General features: G+C 47.5%; 1 protein-coding gene and 1 pseudogene across 2 annotated transcripts in view; both read right to left on the bottom strand.

The window, feature by feature from the left end:
• Iqgap1 (IQ motif containing GTPase activating protein 1) overlaps positions 1–13656 on the bottom strand; it is a 73320-nt gene that overhangs the window by 45124 nt on the left and 14540 nt on the right. For both annotated transcript variants that reach the window (XM_042670420.1, XM_042670421.1), the window contains exons 3-4: positions 2815–2971; positions 1481–1558 (exon numbers count right to left, since the gene is read on the bottom strand). In XM_042670420.1, the coding sequence (XP_042526354.1) occupies positions 1481–1558; positions 2815–2971 (235 nt within the window). The remainder of the gene's footprint in view (positions 1–1480; positions 1559–2814; positions 2972–13656) is intronic.
• Positions 3375–3828, bottom strand: LOC122099984 (annotated as a pseudogene).

The raw sequence follows: 13656 nt of genomic DNA, 5'->3' as shown, positions 1-13656 counted from the left end.
TGGAACAACTATTTCCTTACAAATATTTCCCAAGCACCCATTTTATTTTCACACAAAACAGTGGTCTCATGTCAGCCAGACAACAATTCTTATATAATCTTCAAATGGTTTTCCTCAGCTCACTTAATACAAAATGGGCCATTTTAATGGCCTTAGTATTTAACTAGTTTTAACACAAATAATACTCCTAGTGAAGGAATGTATGGCTTTTTCTATTATAAGCAATTTGGAAAAATCCTTAAAACACATCTTTTTGTGTTTTTCTGACTTTTAGGGGGTTGGAGTTGACAAATTTCCGGTCAGCTACAGCCAGGGTTTGGCCAGAGTGCCTATGTCAAAGACTAACTTGAAAGAACAAAAAATTAACTACATCTCTAAGAGCAACAATACAGCACGGCTTCTGGATAGCTACGAGCTAGCTGGTGATGGCAATTTCACTAAAGGCAACATACCAACTTGGGTAAAACCCTCAGCGGGTGCACTAACCACTTTCAAAACTACAGCCATCACCAGAGCAGAGAGGGGAATAACTGTCATTCTATTGCTTCTACAATTAAAAAAGAAAACAAAAACAACAGAGACAGGGGAAAAGGAGCAGTCCTGGGATTTAAACTCAAGGTCTCACACCGACCAAGCAGGCACAATACTCACTTGAGCCACGGCCACAACCACTTAAAATATGTGATGACCTTCTTACTCATTGCAGATTTGGTTGCTTTAAAGCTGGAAGATGACATTTCTAGTATATTTCCTAAAGTCCAATTTTTAGAGTAACAACCTGTGACCAATTATGTACTTTTAAAATGGGGAATCTTGCTGGGGACTGCTGGCTCACACCTGTAATCTTAGCTCAGGAGACTGAGATCTGAGTTTCAAAGCCAGCTGCCTCAAGAAAGTCCATGAGACTCTTATCTCAAATGAACCACCAGAAAATCAGAAGTGGAGCTGTGGCTCAAAGTGATAGAGCATTAGCCTTGAGTAAAATCACCCAGGGACTATGCCCAGGCCCTGAGTTCAAGCCCCACAAGCAACCAAAAAAGCAATAATAACAATAAAAATAAAAATACACAAATAAGTGAAATGAGGAATCTTTATCTATGCCAGCCAAGGCAGCCAGCTGGAACAGCTGGGTGTAGTAGTGCATCCCGGCAGTCTTAGAACTCAGGGAGCAGAGGCAAGCAAACCACTTTCATGCAAAATTACAACTGAACTAAACGTGAATCTCTTCACAGGGAATTTCTCTAAGGTGAGGTGGAAAAAGTACAAGTACTATAAAAGCAAAGGAATAAAACTGTTTCCTGACTCAAACTAAAAGACATCCTTTAGTATATTAAGAAGAAAAAAAAAGAAAGCCAGATTTTAATGCACATCTGTAATCCCAGCACTCTGGAGGCTCAGGCAGGAAGAGGGAGGGAGGGAGATTTTTTAGAACAACTTTACAGGCAGATGAGAACAGAGTTATGAAAAGCAGGTAAGTTACCTTGGGCAATCCAATCTCATCCATGGCATTCAACCACTGGATCACGTTGTCGGTGTGTCTGAAGTGGAGGCCAGTTGCCTAAAAGAAATAAGAGATCATCAGGGCACTGCTGGCAATTATGAAATAAAATCTCATCTTGCAATTGAAGGTCATTTTGCCCACATTCCACTACCAAGAAGCCAAACACCAACTCCTCACTTAAGAACCATATGGAGAGGGCTGGGAAGGTGGTCAGTGGTAGAACGCTTGCCTTGCATGCATGAGGCCCTGGGTTCGATTCCTCAGTACCACATAAGCAGAAAAGGCTGGAGGTGGCACTGTGGCTCAAGTGGTAGAGCGCTAGCCTTGAGCTGAAGAGCTGAGGGACAGCGCCCAGGCCCAAAGTACAGGCCCCACAACCAGCAAAAAAAAGTGCCACAGTTTTTCTTCCTTGTGCTGGTGCTTGAACTGGGGGCCTCATTCACAGCTGGCACTCTACCACTTGGGCCAGGCCTCCAGTGTTTTGCGGGTTATTGGATTTGCCTGCCCTGAGCTGGCTCTCCACTGCAGTTCTCAGAGCTCCTGAGTAGCTTACATTGTTCTCCATCTTTTATGTGGTGTTGAGCAATCGAACCCAGGGCCTCATGCGTGCAAGGCAAGCGCTCTACCACTAAGCCACCTTCCCAGCCTTCCTCCATCTTTTACACTCGTCCTTTCTTGACCAGGAGTCATAGGCTGGGTTCTTTTGGGAGCTCTGTGGACACCAACATTTCATCCTTGCCAACTTACTGACCAGTCTTCTTGTTAGGGCCTGAGTCACAAGAATCAAACATTTCCTGAGACAGAATGGCTTTTCCATCTACCTCTAACTTCAATACAGAATAGTGATGCATTCTACTAATGTTGCTGTAACTAGAGCACCTGCCGGCAAATCTCAGCACTTGGATAAAATTAGCTTTAAAGTAGTAATTCCCCTCGTTACTTTCTCTACTTTCTTAGAATGGAAAGGTTCATGTGGGACTCTGGAAATTTCTAGATGCACCCCATCACCATACTGGCTCCACCAGGTGAAGGGCAGTGGTAGAGAACTTGCGTGGCAATGCACAGACCCTCAATTTAACCCCAAGATTGACAATGACGACACCCTCAAAAATCTACCTGAGATCCGCACAGCTAAAGCTCCTTTACTGCTGACTCTCAGCTCTGCACTCTTCCTCCAACCTGCCAGGCCCTCAGATGGCCACACTTGGCTGGAATAAACACATCTTGCACACGCTCAACAGCTCACACACAGAATAAAGCACACTAACATCCTGGGTTCCTAGAAATCTAAGCTGTGGGAAGAGAGAACTCACCTTGTACCTGGTCTGCTCTCGGTCATAGATTTTTTTCAGGGACACCACTTTGGGAGAGAAGAAGTTGCCTAGTTTGGCAAGGTACACTCCATTCCTCAGCCCCTCCTCCAGCTCTGTGGTGGGTGGCAGATCCTCCCCTAGGCATGCCTCCATCCACCTGGACAAAAGAGAGAGGCAAGAAACAAGAGGGAGAGTTAGATTCTTCTTCAGAAACTTCCAAGCCTCTCTCAAGACACATATCGAAAGTCACTTCCTGGCAAGCTCTGTCTGTGAGGCCCCTAGCATGGGAGAATGCTGAGAATGAGTGCCACCTCTCTGCTCACTGTAGCAGCCCTGTGAGCCTCAGGCTCTTCTCAAGTCCTTAAAGTCCTAAGAAGAGTCACAGTGGCCTCTGCCTGTAATATCATCTACTCAAGAGGCAGGGGAAGCTGGGCGCTGGTGGCTCATGCCGGTAATCCTAGCTACTCAGGAGGCTGAGATCTGAGGATTGTGGTTTGAAGCCAGCCCAGGCAGGAAAAGTCTGTGAGACTTTTTTTTTTTTTTTTCCATTTAAGAAGTTTAATGAAAATGCTACATAAGATTACTTCAATCCTACATCTTCTCAATTGTTTCTTCCTTATATTTGCTTTTTTCCTATCCGACTTGGCAGGATTTGGCTTTCTGTTCCAGGATGGTTATCCTGTTTCAGCCTGGCGATAACTACCTTGCTGGGGTCAATGCCCAGGCAGACAGTGGAGCCATCAGCCTTCTCCCACTGCACCCATTCAATGTAGATGACATACTTCTTCCTGTAAACCTGGACCACCATGCCAATCTGCTGACCTTTACAGTGTCCTCGTACAACCTGCACCTCCTCATCCTTTCGGATGGGCATAGACTGCACACACTGTACTTCTATCTCAGCTCTTTGGAAAGAGGGGAAGACACAATCTCCCTGCGCATGTGGGAAGGTGCACTGAAATGCCCTTTCCAGTTCTTGCTTCAGCCAGAAGTGACAAAGGGACTGAACTTCATTTTGGCAGCTCCAGCCTCAGCAATGGCTGAAAGAGGAAGAGGAAACTTTTTTTTTTTTGGGTCCAGTCGTAGGGCCTGAACTCTGGGCCTGGGCGCTGTCCCTCAGCTCTTCAGCTCAAGGCTAGCGCTCTACCACTTGAGCCACAGCTCCACTTCCGGCTTTTTTCTTTTTGCTTATGTGGTGCTGAGGAATCAAACCCAGGGCCTCAGGCATGCAAGGCAAGCACTCTAACCACTGAGCCACCTTCCCAGCCCCAAGAGGAAACTCTTATCTCTAATAAACTACTCTTAAAAAGCCAGAAGTGGACCTGTGGGTCAACTAGTAGAGAACTAGCCTCGAATACAAAGAGGCTCAGAGACAGTTCCCATGCTCTGAGTTCAAGGCCCAGGACTGGCAAAAATAAAAAAATAAATTTCTAAACTATAGTGTGTGAATTTATCATGCTCTTACAAATTGTTTTTAGATCTGGGTGCTAGTAGCTCATGCCTATAATCGTACTACTAAGGAGACTGAGATCTGAGGATAAAGTTCAAAGCCAGCCCAGGCAGGGAAGTCTATGAGACTCTTATCTCCAATTATCCAAAAGCTGAAAGTGGCACTGTAGCTCATGTGGGAGAGTACTAGCCTTGAGTGAAAAGCTAAACAAGAGCTTGTAGCTGAGTTCACACACCAGTACCAGTACATACACACAAAAATAAGCTGTGCTTTTATAATTCAGAATAAGAGTACTTATGTTAGTTTTATATTTTAAAATTGAGATACGCTCAGTCTTTATAAACACACATGCATACACGCACACACACACACACACACACACTCACACTACAAAGCCAAGCACCGGTGGCTCACGCTTATAATCACAGCTACTCAGGAAGCTGACATCTGAGGATTGGGGTTCAAAGGCCCAGAGTTCAAGCCCCAGGGTCAGGAGAAAAAAAAAAGCTGGGAGGGAGGATGAGAGGAGTGACAGTGTCCAAAAAGAATATACTCATTACCTGATTTATGTAACCACATCCCCTTTGTCCATCACCTTTATTTATTTATTTTATTTTATTTTTTTGCTGGTCCTGGGGCTTGAACTCAGGGCCGCAAGCTCTACTTCTGGCCTTTCAGGTAGAAAAACTAATTTAAATGGCCAAAAAGGAGGTAAAAGGAAGCAAATGTGTTTCCAGAAGAGCTGTCCCGTGACTAGCACAGATACCAACCGCCAATGCTGGCACACACAAGCTGAGCTCCACACAGGCCTGGAGACCATGGCGGTCCCTGGACGAAACAGCCAGAGCCCAAGGAGGACACCTACCTCAGAATTCTTTCCCGTATTTACTGCTGAAAACGATGCAGATAAAATCATTCTGGGGAACAACTGCTGGCAACCCCAGCTCTCGGGGGACACTCTAACGTGGGTTCTCATTAACAAGGACAAACCTAGCAACCACAGTCTAAGCCAAAACCTGCCCTCTGGCACATAGTAAGAAGCGAACAAAATTACTTATTTTCTTCTCAAGATCACAGGAATGCGCAGGCACAGACTGTGGCTGGAGAGCGTGGAGACAGCGGGGCGTGGTGGCTCACAGCTGGAATCTCAGTACTTGGGAGGGAGGCTGAGGCTGTGGGCTACCTAGTGAGACTATCTCAAGAAAAAAGAAAATTGTACTTTTCCTACCAAAGGTAGGCCAATTACCAGAGGTAATTGAGTTTGCCTCTTCTCTGAGATATTACTGTATTAAAATAAAAATAAATAGAAGGCTAGCTGCTGGTGCTCCTGCCTGTAACCCTAGTTACTTAGGATGCTGAAATCTGAGGATTTCAAAGCCAGCTTCAAAGCCAGCCCAGGCAGGAAAGTCTGTGAGACTCTTATCTCCAATGAACCACCAGAAAACTGGAAGTGGCTCTACAGTGGTAGAGCGCTCGCCTTGAGCTGAAGAGCTGAGGGATAGCGCCCAAGCCCAGAGTTCAAGCCCCAGGACCGACAAAACTCAGGAAATATTTCTGACTCCTCAGGACAGCACTGATGAGTGGTGAGGCGTGCTGCGTACCAGCTTCTACCCTGCCTTCAGGGAACAGGTGCAAACAGCAGCTCCTGAAAGAAAGTGTGCCAGAAGTACAATGAAAAGTTCTCAATCTTGTATTAATCAAAGAAGTGCAAATGCAGAAATGGAAAAGCATGGCTTTCCAGCATGTGGGGACCCCTCGTCCTCACCGGGGTTCCAGAAAGTATCTGCCACCATGCATCAACAGCAAACTATAGAAACTTCTATAAAAGGAAAAGGAGAGGTTTTATTGTTAAAAAGGGACTTGGTGGCTGTGGCAAGGATGACTAAGTAAGCACGGATGCCATGTGACCCACGGGAGCAGAGGGGCGGGGATCCAGATCTGAAACAAGCTCGGCTTCACATGTCAACGGCGGCGACATCCTGTAGGCAGAGGGAGGGAAACCCAGGTCTGAGAAATGCCTTTGCAGATGGGGGGGGGGGGGCACCAAGCTCTCCAGGGACTGAGGATGGCGATGGTGGAATGAGTCAGGATGGAAGCATGTGATGGCCACTGAGGAAGCAAAAATTTCAGGAATCTGGAAGACGTCCTCACCTCCAACTGCTTCAAAAGGCTGGTGAGGCAGAGAAAAGGATGTGGGCAAATACAGAAGGAAGCCGGCCAGCCTTCGACCCCAAGAGGGCAGGCTCAGTGGACTGGGGCAGGGGCCACTCAGAGCAACCAGAAAAATAATTTCACGTGGTGAAGCAGAGGGGACAGACGCTTTCCAAGTTCAAGCACAGCAAGTTTTCCAATGCAATATTCTGCGGATGAACCACTGCCCAGCCACGAATTTCCTGAAACACTCGCCGCTGAGCCCTCAGCTACTGCATAAAACCTGAGGGCCACTGTGAGAGCCCCCAAAAGCCGAGCTGTGAGAGCCGAAAGGACTGGGGGATGGAATGCTCCACCGTCTGGCGTCTGCTATTGTCTTGTCCCCAGTGGCCACAGCTTGCCACAGGCCACCTTCCAGAATGAGGAAGGAGGGCTGGGAAGTTGGCTCAGTGGTAGAGCGCTTGTCTTACATGCCTGAGGCCCTGGGTTCGATTCCTCAGCACCACATAAGAAAAAAGCCAGAAGTGGCGCTGTGGCTCAAGTGGTAGAGCGCTAGCCTTGAGCTGAAGAGCTGAGGGACAGTGCCCAAGCCCAGAGTTCAGGCCCATGACCGGACCCCCCCCCCCCAAAAAAAAAAACAGAACGAGGAAGGAATTCTTCCTGATAGCAAGGACTGGTCTCTGCTGGCCACCACTGGAAGACGGACACCTAAGAAGCCTGTCCTCCTCCTCGTGCTGCGCCTTTGGGGTGCTGTAAGAGGGGGAGAAGAGCATACCCAAGAAGAAAGAGGGTTGCATGAGAAAGGAAACATGGGCAGCCTTCCTGGGCGCTGGCCTTTGCATGGCACTGCGGGGCAAGTGTGCTCAGCCTCTCCCACAGACGTCTCATCTGATTTACAGTGTCATCTGATTTACTGCACCAACAAACCAGAAGACACAGTACTGTGCCTTTGTTAATAAAAGACTTAAGTTAACTAACAATAGAAAATAATAAAGGCAAAGCACAAGCATGGTGGTGCATGCCTGTAATTCCAGCATTTGGGTGGTCGAGACAGGAGAATCTAGAGTTTAAGACCAACCTGGGCTATATAGTGAGACCCTGACTCAAAAACAAAAACAAGCTGGACACCAGTGGCTCTCACCAGCAATCCTAGCTTCTCAGGAAGCTGAGACAGAAGGATCAAGGTTCCAAGCCAGCCTGGGCAGTAAAGCACATGAGAATCTTTATCTCTAATTAACTACCAAAAAGCTGGAAGTGGAGCTATGGCTCAAGTAGTAGAACACCAGACTTGAACAGAATAAAACTAAGGGACAGCATCCTGGCTCTGAGTTTGTTCTAGTATAAACACACACACAATAATAATAATAATAATTTTAAAAATACATGGCTGGGGATGTGGCTTAGTGGTAGAGCGCTTGCCTCGCATGCATGAAGCCCTGGGTTCCATTCCTCAGTACCTCATATACAAAAAAAGCCAGAAGTGGTGCTGTGGCTCAAGTGGTAGAGTGCTAGCCTTGAGCACAGAGAGGCTCAAGGACAGTGCCCAGACCCTGAGTTCAAGCCCCAGGATTGGCAAATGAAAAAACAAAACTCATGAAGAAAAATGGAAGGGTGGGAAAAGTGTTAAGAGATGGTGTTACATCCAGGGAAAGTTTTGGTAGTTGTTGAGTTACTGTGGAATAAGCACACATTTGCAGCTGTAGGAAAGGAACAGGAGGAGGAGGACTAGAAATACAAGTCAACGAGCAACAGCATCAGCAGGGTTCTGAAGGGCAGAGGTGGCAGCTAGCTGGGGAAAGGAGCTTCCCTGAGCAGGGGGAAGGAAGTAGCCAAGCAGGAAGATGCATTAGCTAACCCCTAGGCTTCTGCTTCCGGCCTGCACCGCAGGGTTAGAACACCAAGCCCCCAAGGCTCTCGTGGGGACTACACGCAAAGGCACACAGCACTAGAAGGTGCTAATGATGGTGGCTATCTGTGTGCGTGTGTGCGAACAGCTACTTCTCCAGAAACAAACCTACTTTTAGCGTCTGACACCACAATTACGCAATACTGGTCGGCCTCGTCCTACAGATCGCTTTTTCAAAGGGAGTAAATACTTGCCGCACTAGCAAGACAAGGAAATGATTCTCGTGGTAAGCCTGCGACAAGCCCAGACGGAGAGCACGTGCTTGGCAGAATGGGGTGGGAATCGGAATGAGGGGTCTGTGAGGAGGAACCAGCCCAACGGGTTCCGAGGAGCACGTGACCGCAGTGGTTTCCAGCCCTGCAATAGAGAAGGGGAAGGAGGCAATGCCGGAAGAGGAGTCCCAGCCACCGAGATTCAGTTCCTCTGCGCCACACCCCTACCCCCAGGACAGGGCTACCCTAGGCTGAAAGTGCCCCTGCAACTGGTCTTGGTGAGCCCCTCACACACCCGGCAGGGGACAGCCCAGACTTCCCCCGGGGGCAAGGCAGAGCACCAAGGAAGCATTCCTGCCCTGAGAGGCTTAAGGGAGTCACCCATTTCTTAAGAAGAGAGGTTGACCTTTAAGGATACAGCCCTTCCTCTAAGGGTCCCAACATTTAGGGAAGAGAAAAGTGTGCAGCATTTACACTGAAATGCTATAACACAGATAGACAGGATACAGAAACCCCAGGGAGAAGCTTCTAACTCAACACAGGGAAAAAGTGGGGTTAGGACTAACAACTTAATTTCTTAGGCAGGAGATATATTTTTCACACCAGGTTTTCTTCATGAAGAAGGCAAGATATGCTGCAAAAATGAAGTAAGACAAGTACTGAAAGGGCCACTGAACACAGAAATTAGGTCATAATGATCTGAGCCAAAGGTGAGCCTGGGAGCGAGGGAAAGGAAAGCGGGAAGAGCTACGTCCACCAGACTTAAGATAAGCTGACACAGGATGTATTCCTTGAAGGAAAGGGGAGAGAGTTCAGCATTAAGGGAGCAAACCTTAAGAAAACTAAAACAAGAGGCTGGGAAGGTGGCTCAGTGATAAAGTGCTTGCCTCGCATGCATGAGGCCCTAGGTTCGATTCCTCAGCACCACATAAGCAGAAAAAACCTGAAGTGATGCTGTGGCTCAAGTGGTAGAGCACTCACCTTGAGCAGAAGACCTGAGAGACAGCGCCCAGGCCCAGAGTTCAAGCCTTATAACTGACAGAAAAAAAAGAAAAGAAAAGATGGGCTGGGAAGGTGGCTCAGTGGTAGAGTGCTTGCCTTGCATGCATGAGGCCCTGGGTTCAATTCCTCAGCACCACATAAACAGAAAAAGCCAGAAGTGGCGCTGTGGGGCTCAAGTGGTAGAGCGCTTGCCTTGAGCTGAAGAGCTGAGAGACAGTACCTAGGCCCAGAGTTCAGGTCCACGACAGGCAAAAAAAAAAAAGAAAGAGAAAAGAAAACTACACCACGTTCTCCTCATTACATCCCTGCAGTCCCCCACCTGCCACACCCCACCCTCAACACAGCTGCATTAACCCAACCGGCTCCGGTTCCCGAGAGTCTACAGCGTGAAAAGCACTGCAGTCAGAGGTGCTGGGTAACAGCAGAAAAAAACAAGTCTGCAAGTCCCAGCTACTCAGGAGACTAGGATCTAAGGATCTAAGTTCAAAGCCAGCCTGAGCAGGAAATTTTGAAAGACTCTTAGCTCCAATTAACCACCAAACACCAAAATAACCAGAAGTGGAGCAGTGGCTCAAGTGGTAGAGCGCTAGCCTTGAGCAAAAGAAGCTCCGGGACAGTACCCAGGCCCCGAGTTCAAGTCCCAGGACTGGCCAAAAAAAAAAGGTAAAGGACAGTGTCCAGGCCCTGAGTTCAAGCCCTAGTACTGGCATAAAAATGCCTACATACCTTTTCCCTTACTACTTCAGTTTCTCTTGCAAAATGCAGCCATACAATAATTTCCCTCATCTAAACACCCACGGCAGCTGCTTGCGCCATTCTCTTATCGATCAATCATGCACAGCCTAGTGGATAACATTTAGACCTTTAGACCTTTCCCTCCTACATGTTGGGGTAATTTTTCTTCCATCCTTTAGGCTGTCTTTTCAGGCTAGATGTAGAGCAACTCTTCAAATGTTAGGGTCCTGTCTATAAGTGGTCTATCTGAATAGCAAGAGTACGTTAGAGTTCTGAATCCTTCTCAGCTCTATCAGACTGTCCTCAGCAACAGAGCTCAAAAATGCTTTTTACTTGCTTATGAGTTTAAAGTATTCCCCCCAACTTTTGTTTGTTTGTTTTGTTTGCCAGTCCTGGGCTTGAACTCAGGGCCTGGGCGCTGTCCCTGAGCTTCTTTTGCTCAACGCTAGCACTCTACCACTTGAGCCACTTCCGCTTATGTGGTACTGAGGAATCAAACCCGGGGCTTCATGCATGCTAGGCAAGCACTCTACCACTAAGCCACATTCCCAGCCTCTCCCCAACTTTTAAGCCATGTCAGAAAAAATGAGCAATGGAATATTATTAAGTCATTCAAAATAAAAAATAGCTTTTTGATATGGAGATGAAAATAACAATTTTTAAATAACTTGGGAAATATTTAAGTTAAACAGTAAGAACTTTCCTTTGAACCACAGCACAGGATATGCTTGGAAAAATCTGCAACTCAGACTTATCCTGAAACAGCTCTTCCATTATAAATACAGGTCTTAGCTGGCTCAGACCTATGACCCTAGCCACTTGGGAGATCAGGGAATCCCAGTTTGAGACCAGCCCCAGCAAAAAGAAGTCTCTGAGACTCCATCTCAATCAAGAGGTTTTTTGGTTTTTGGTTTTTTTGTCAGTTGTGGGACTTGAACTCTGGGCCTGGGCACTGTCTCTCAGCTCTTCAGCTCAAGGCGAGCGCTCTACCACTTAAGCCACAGTGCCACTTCCAGTTTTCTGGTGGTTTATTGGAGGTAAGAGTCTCATGGACTTTCCTGCCCAGGCTGGATTTGAACTGTGATCCTCAGATCTCAGCCTCCTGTGTAGCTAGGATGACAGGTGTGAGCCACTGGTGCCAGGCTCAGAGTTTTTTTTTTTTGTCGGTCGTGGGGCTTTAACTCTGGGCCTGGGCGCTGTCCCTCAGCTCTTCAGCTCAAGGTGAGCACTCTACCACTTGAGCTACAGCGCCACTTCTGGTTTTCTGGTGGTTTATTGGAGATAGGAGTCTCACGGTCTCTCCTGCCCGGGCTGGCTTTGAACCGAGATCCTCAGATCTCAGCCTCCTGAGTAGCTAGGATGACAGGCGTGAGCCACCAGCGCCCGGCTCAGAGTTTTTTTTTAATTACAATTTCAAATTCTCCATTTAACCATCTTAGTGTGCAATACAACGATCACTTTCCAGAACACTTTTACTACCCAAAAGTAAGCTGACACTCATCATCAGCGGCTCCCGCCTAGCAGTCTCTGAACCTGCAGTATAGTTCAGTTCTCCACCCACGCTGCAGGAGAACCAAAGGCATGCTCAGGTGTAGAGATCTAGATGCCACTTGGTTCTCTCTGCCTCGCCGAGCTGTCCCCGAGGCCCAGGGCACCACCCTGGTGTCCTGGGGAAGTCCTGTTCCCGCTCCTGGGCTCAGCAGCTCTCTCACAGTATGCCCCGTAGTTTTAACACTCAGGTGCTCTGCCCAAAACTAGATGAGCAGACAGAATTGATGATGCCTTCTTTCCCTTTTGAATGTACATCTGCACTCTCCCTTTCTCAAAACCACACTCGGGTCCCTCAATACGTCCTAAAGATGGTATTCACCAGGGACTGATGGTATGCGTTGACAGCACAATGGAGAATGGGAAGAATTTACAGCAAAGCACAAATAGCTGAGGAATGACTGTGAATAAGCTTGTCCACATTCTTCTGTGAAGCAGGTCCTCAAATCCCTGGCTGACAGAGACGGTATTTCTCAAAGGATAGTAAAGAACGGGGACACAAGCCCCTAAGAAAGGCCATGTGTGAGAAAATGCTGTGATACGCGCCGGTTAAGTAGTTCTGACTAGATTCACCCTGACTTCCTGAAACTGTAGAGAAAAGAGAGCTGGCCACATAGGTTTTCAAACCCCAAACGTGCACTCTCTTTCAGCAAAGAATGAAAAATGTCAGTCTGGCAAGTCTGTACATCTCTCGACAGTCTCATGTCAAAACTGTTCCCCCAGACCTGTCTCCTCAGCCTGTTCTATGTTACCGCACAACTTGCCTAAAGCATGCTTGCCATCCATTCCCCTCAACGGGCAGTTAAGCCCTATCCCTATGTTCAGAAGATCAAGGCTACCCTAGCCTTGCCATTTAAGAGAAAAACAGATGGGCACTCCATGGCACACTGTCGAAGACCGGTAGCCATGCTCACAGTTTAGGACAACACCCGAAAGTCATCTGGTCAGAAACAAATCAAAATAAACTCCAAATGGATCACAGAATTAAAGGCTGGACGGCTTCACATCTGAAACACACCTGAAGGGGACTAGGAGCGTGGCTCCAGTGGCAGAGTGCCAGACCCTCATTATCTGGGCTATGGTGGCTCACGCTTATAATCCTAGCTACTGAGATCTGAGGACTGAGGTTCAAAGCCAGCCCGGGCAGAAAAATCCCCATGAGACTCTCATCTCCAAAAACCAGAAGTGGCGCTGTGGCTCAAGTGGCAGAGCGCTTGCTATCCGTGAGCACAAAGAGGTACCCTGAGTTCAAGCCCTACAACGGATAAAAACAAACAACAACAACAACAAAAGACCCTCAGTAAGCAGAGTGGCAGCAGGACTCTAACACAAAACATTACTTTTACTTTAAGGAGTCCTTGTTCACTAAAAGGTCTTGGTGACATCAACATCTGTCTCTCACCCCGCTACAGCCACACTATGGCAGCCTTGCCTGAACCTCACATACATACTCATTTCGCTATTTCTCTATGTATCCCTCTGTTTTCTCTGTGTGTGTGTCTGTGCAAGCCTGTGGGTGCATGTACCAGGGCTTGAACCCAGGGCCTAGTGCTCTGTTTGCTTGCTCATAGTTGGTGCTTTACATTTGAGCTACACATCCAGCCTAGTATTTTCATGGTTAACTAGTAGAGAGGGAGTCTTACATCTTACAGATTTTCTGTCCAGGTTGGCTTCCTTTTTTTTTTCATTTTTGTTGGTTGTGGGGCTTGAACTCGGCCTGAGCACTGTCCTTCAGCTCTTCAGCTCCAGGTGAGCACTCTATCACTAGAGCCTCAGCACCACTTCCAGTTTTCTGGTTGTTTATTAGAGATAAGAGTCTTACAGACGGGGCTGGGAAG

This window comes from Dipodomys spectabilis, unplaced genomic scaffold (assembly GCF_019054845.1).
Source record: "Dipodomys spectabilis isolate Male_0828 unplaced genomic scaffold, ASM1905484v1 ptg000552l, whole genome shotgun sequence".
NCBI lineage: Eukaryota > Metazoa > Chordata > Mammalia > Rodentia > Heteromyidae > Dipodomys > Dipodomys spectabilis.
Note: the sequence above shows the minus strand (reverse complement) of the source record. Positions and strands in the feature narration are given on the sequence as shown.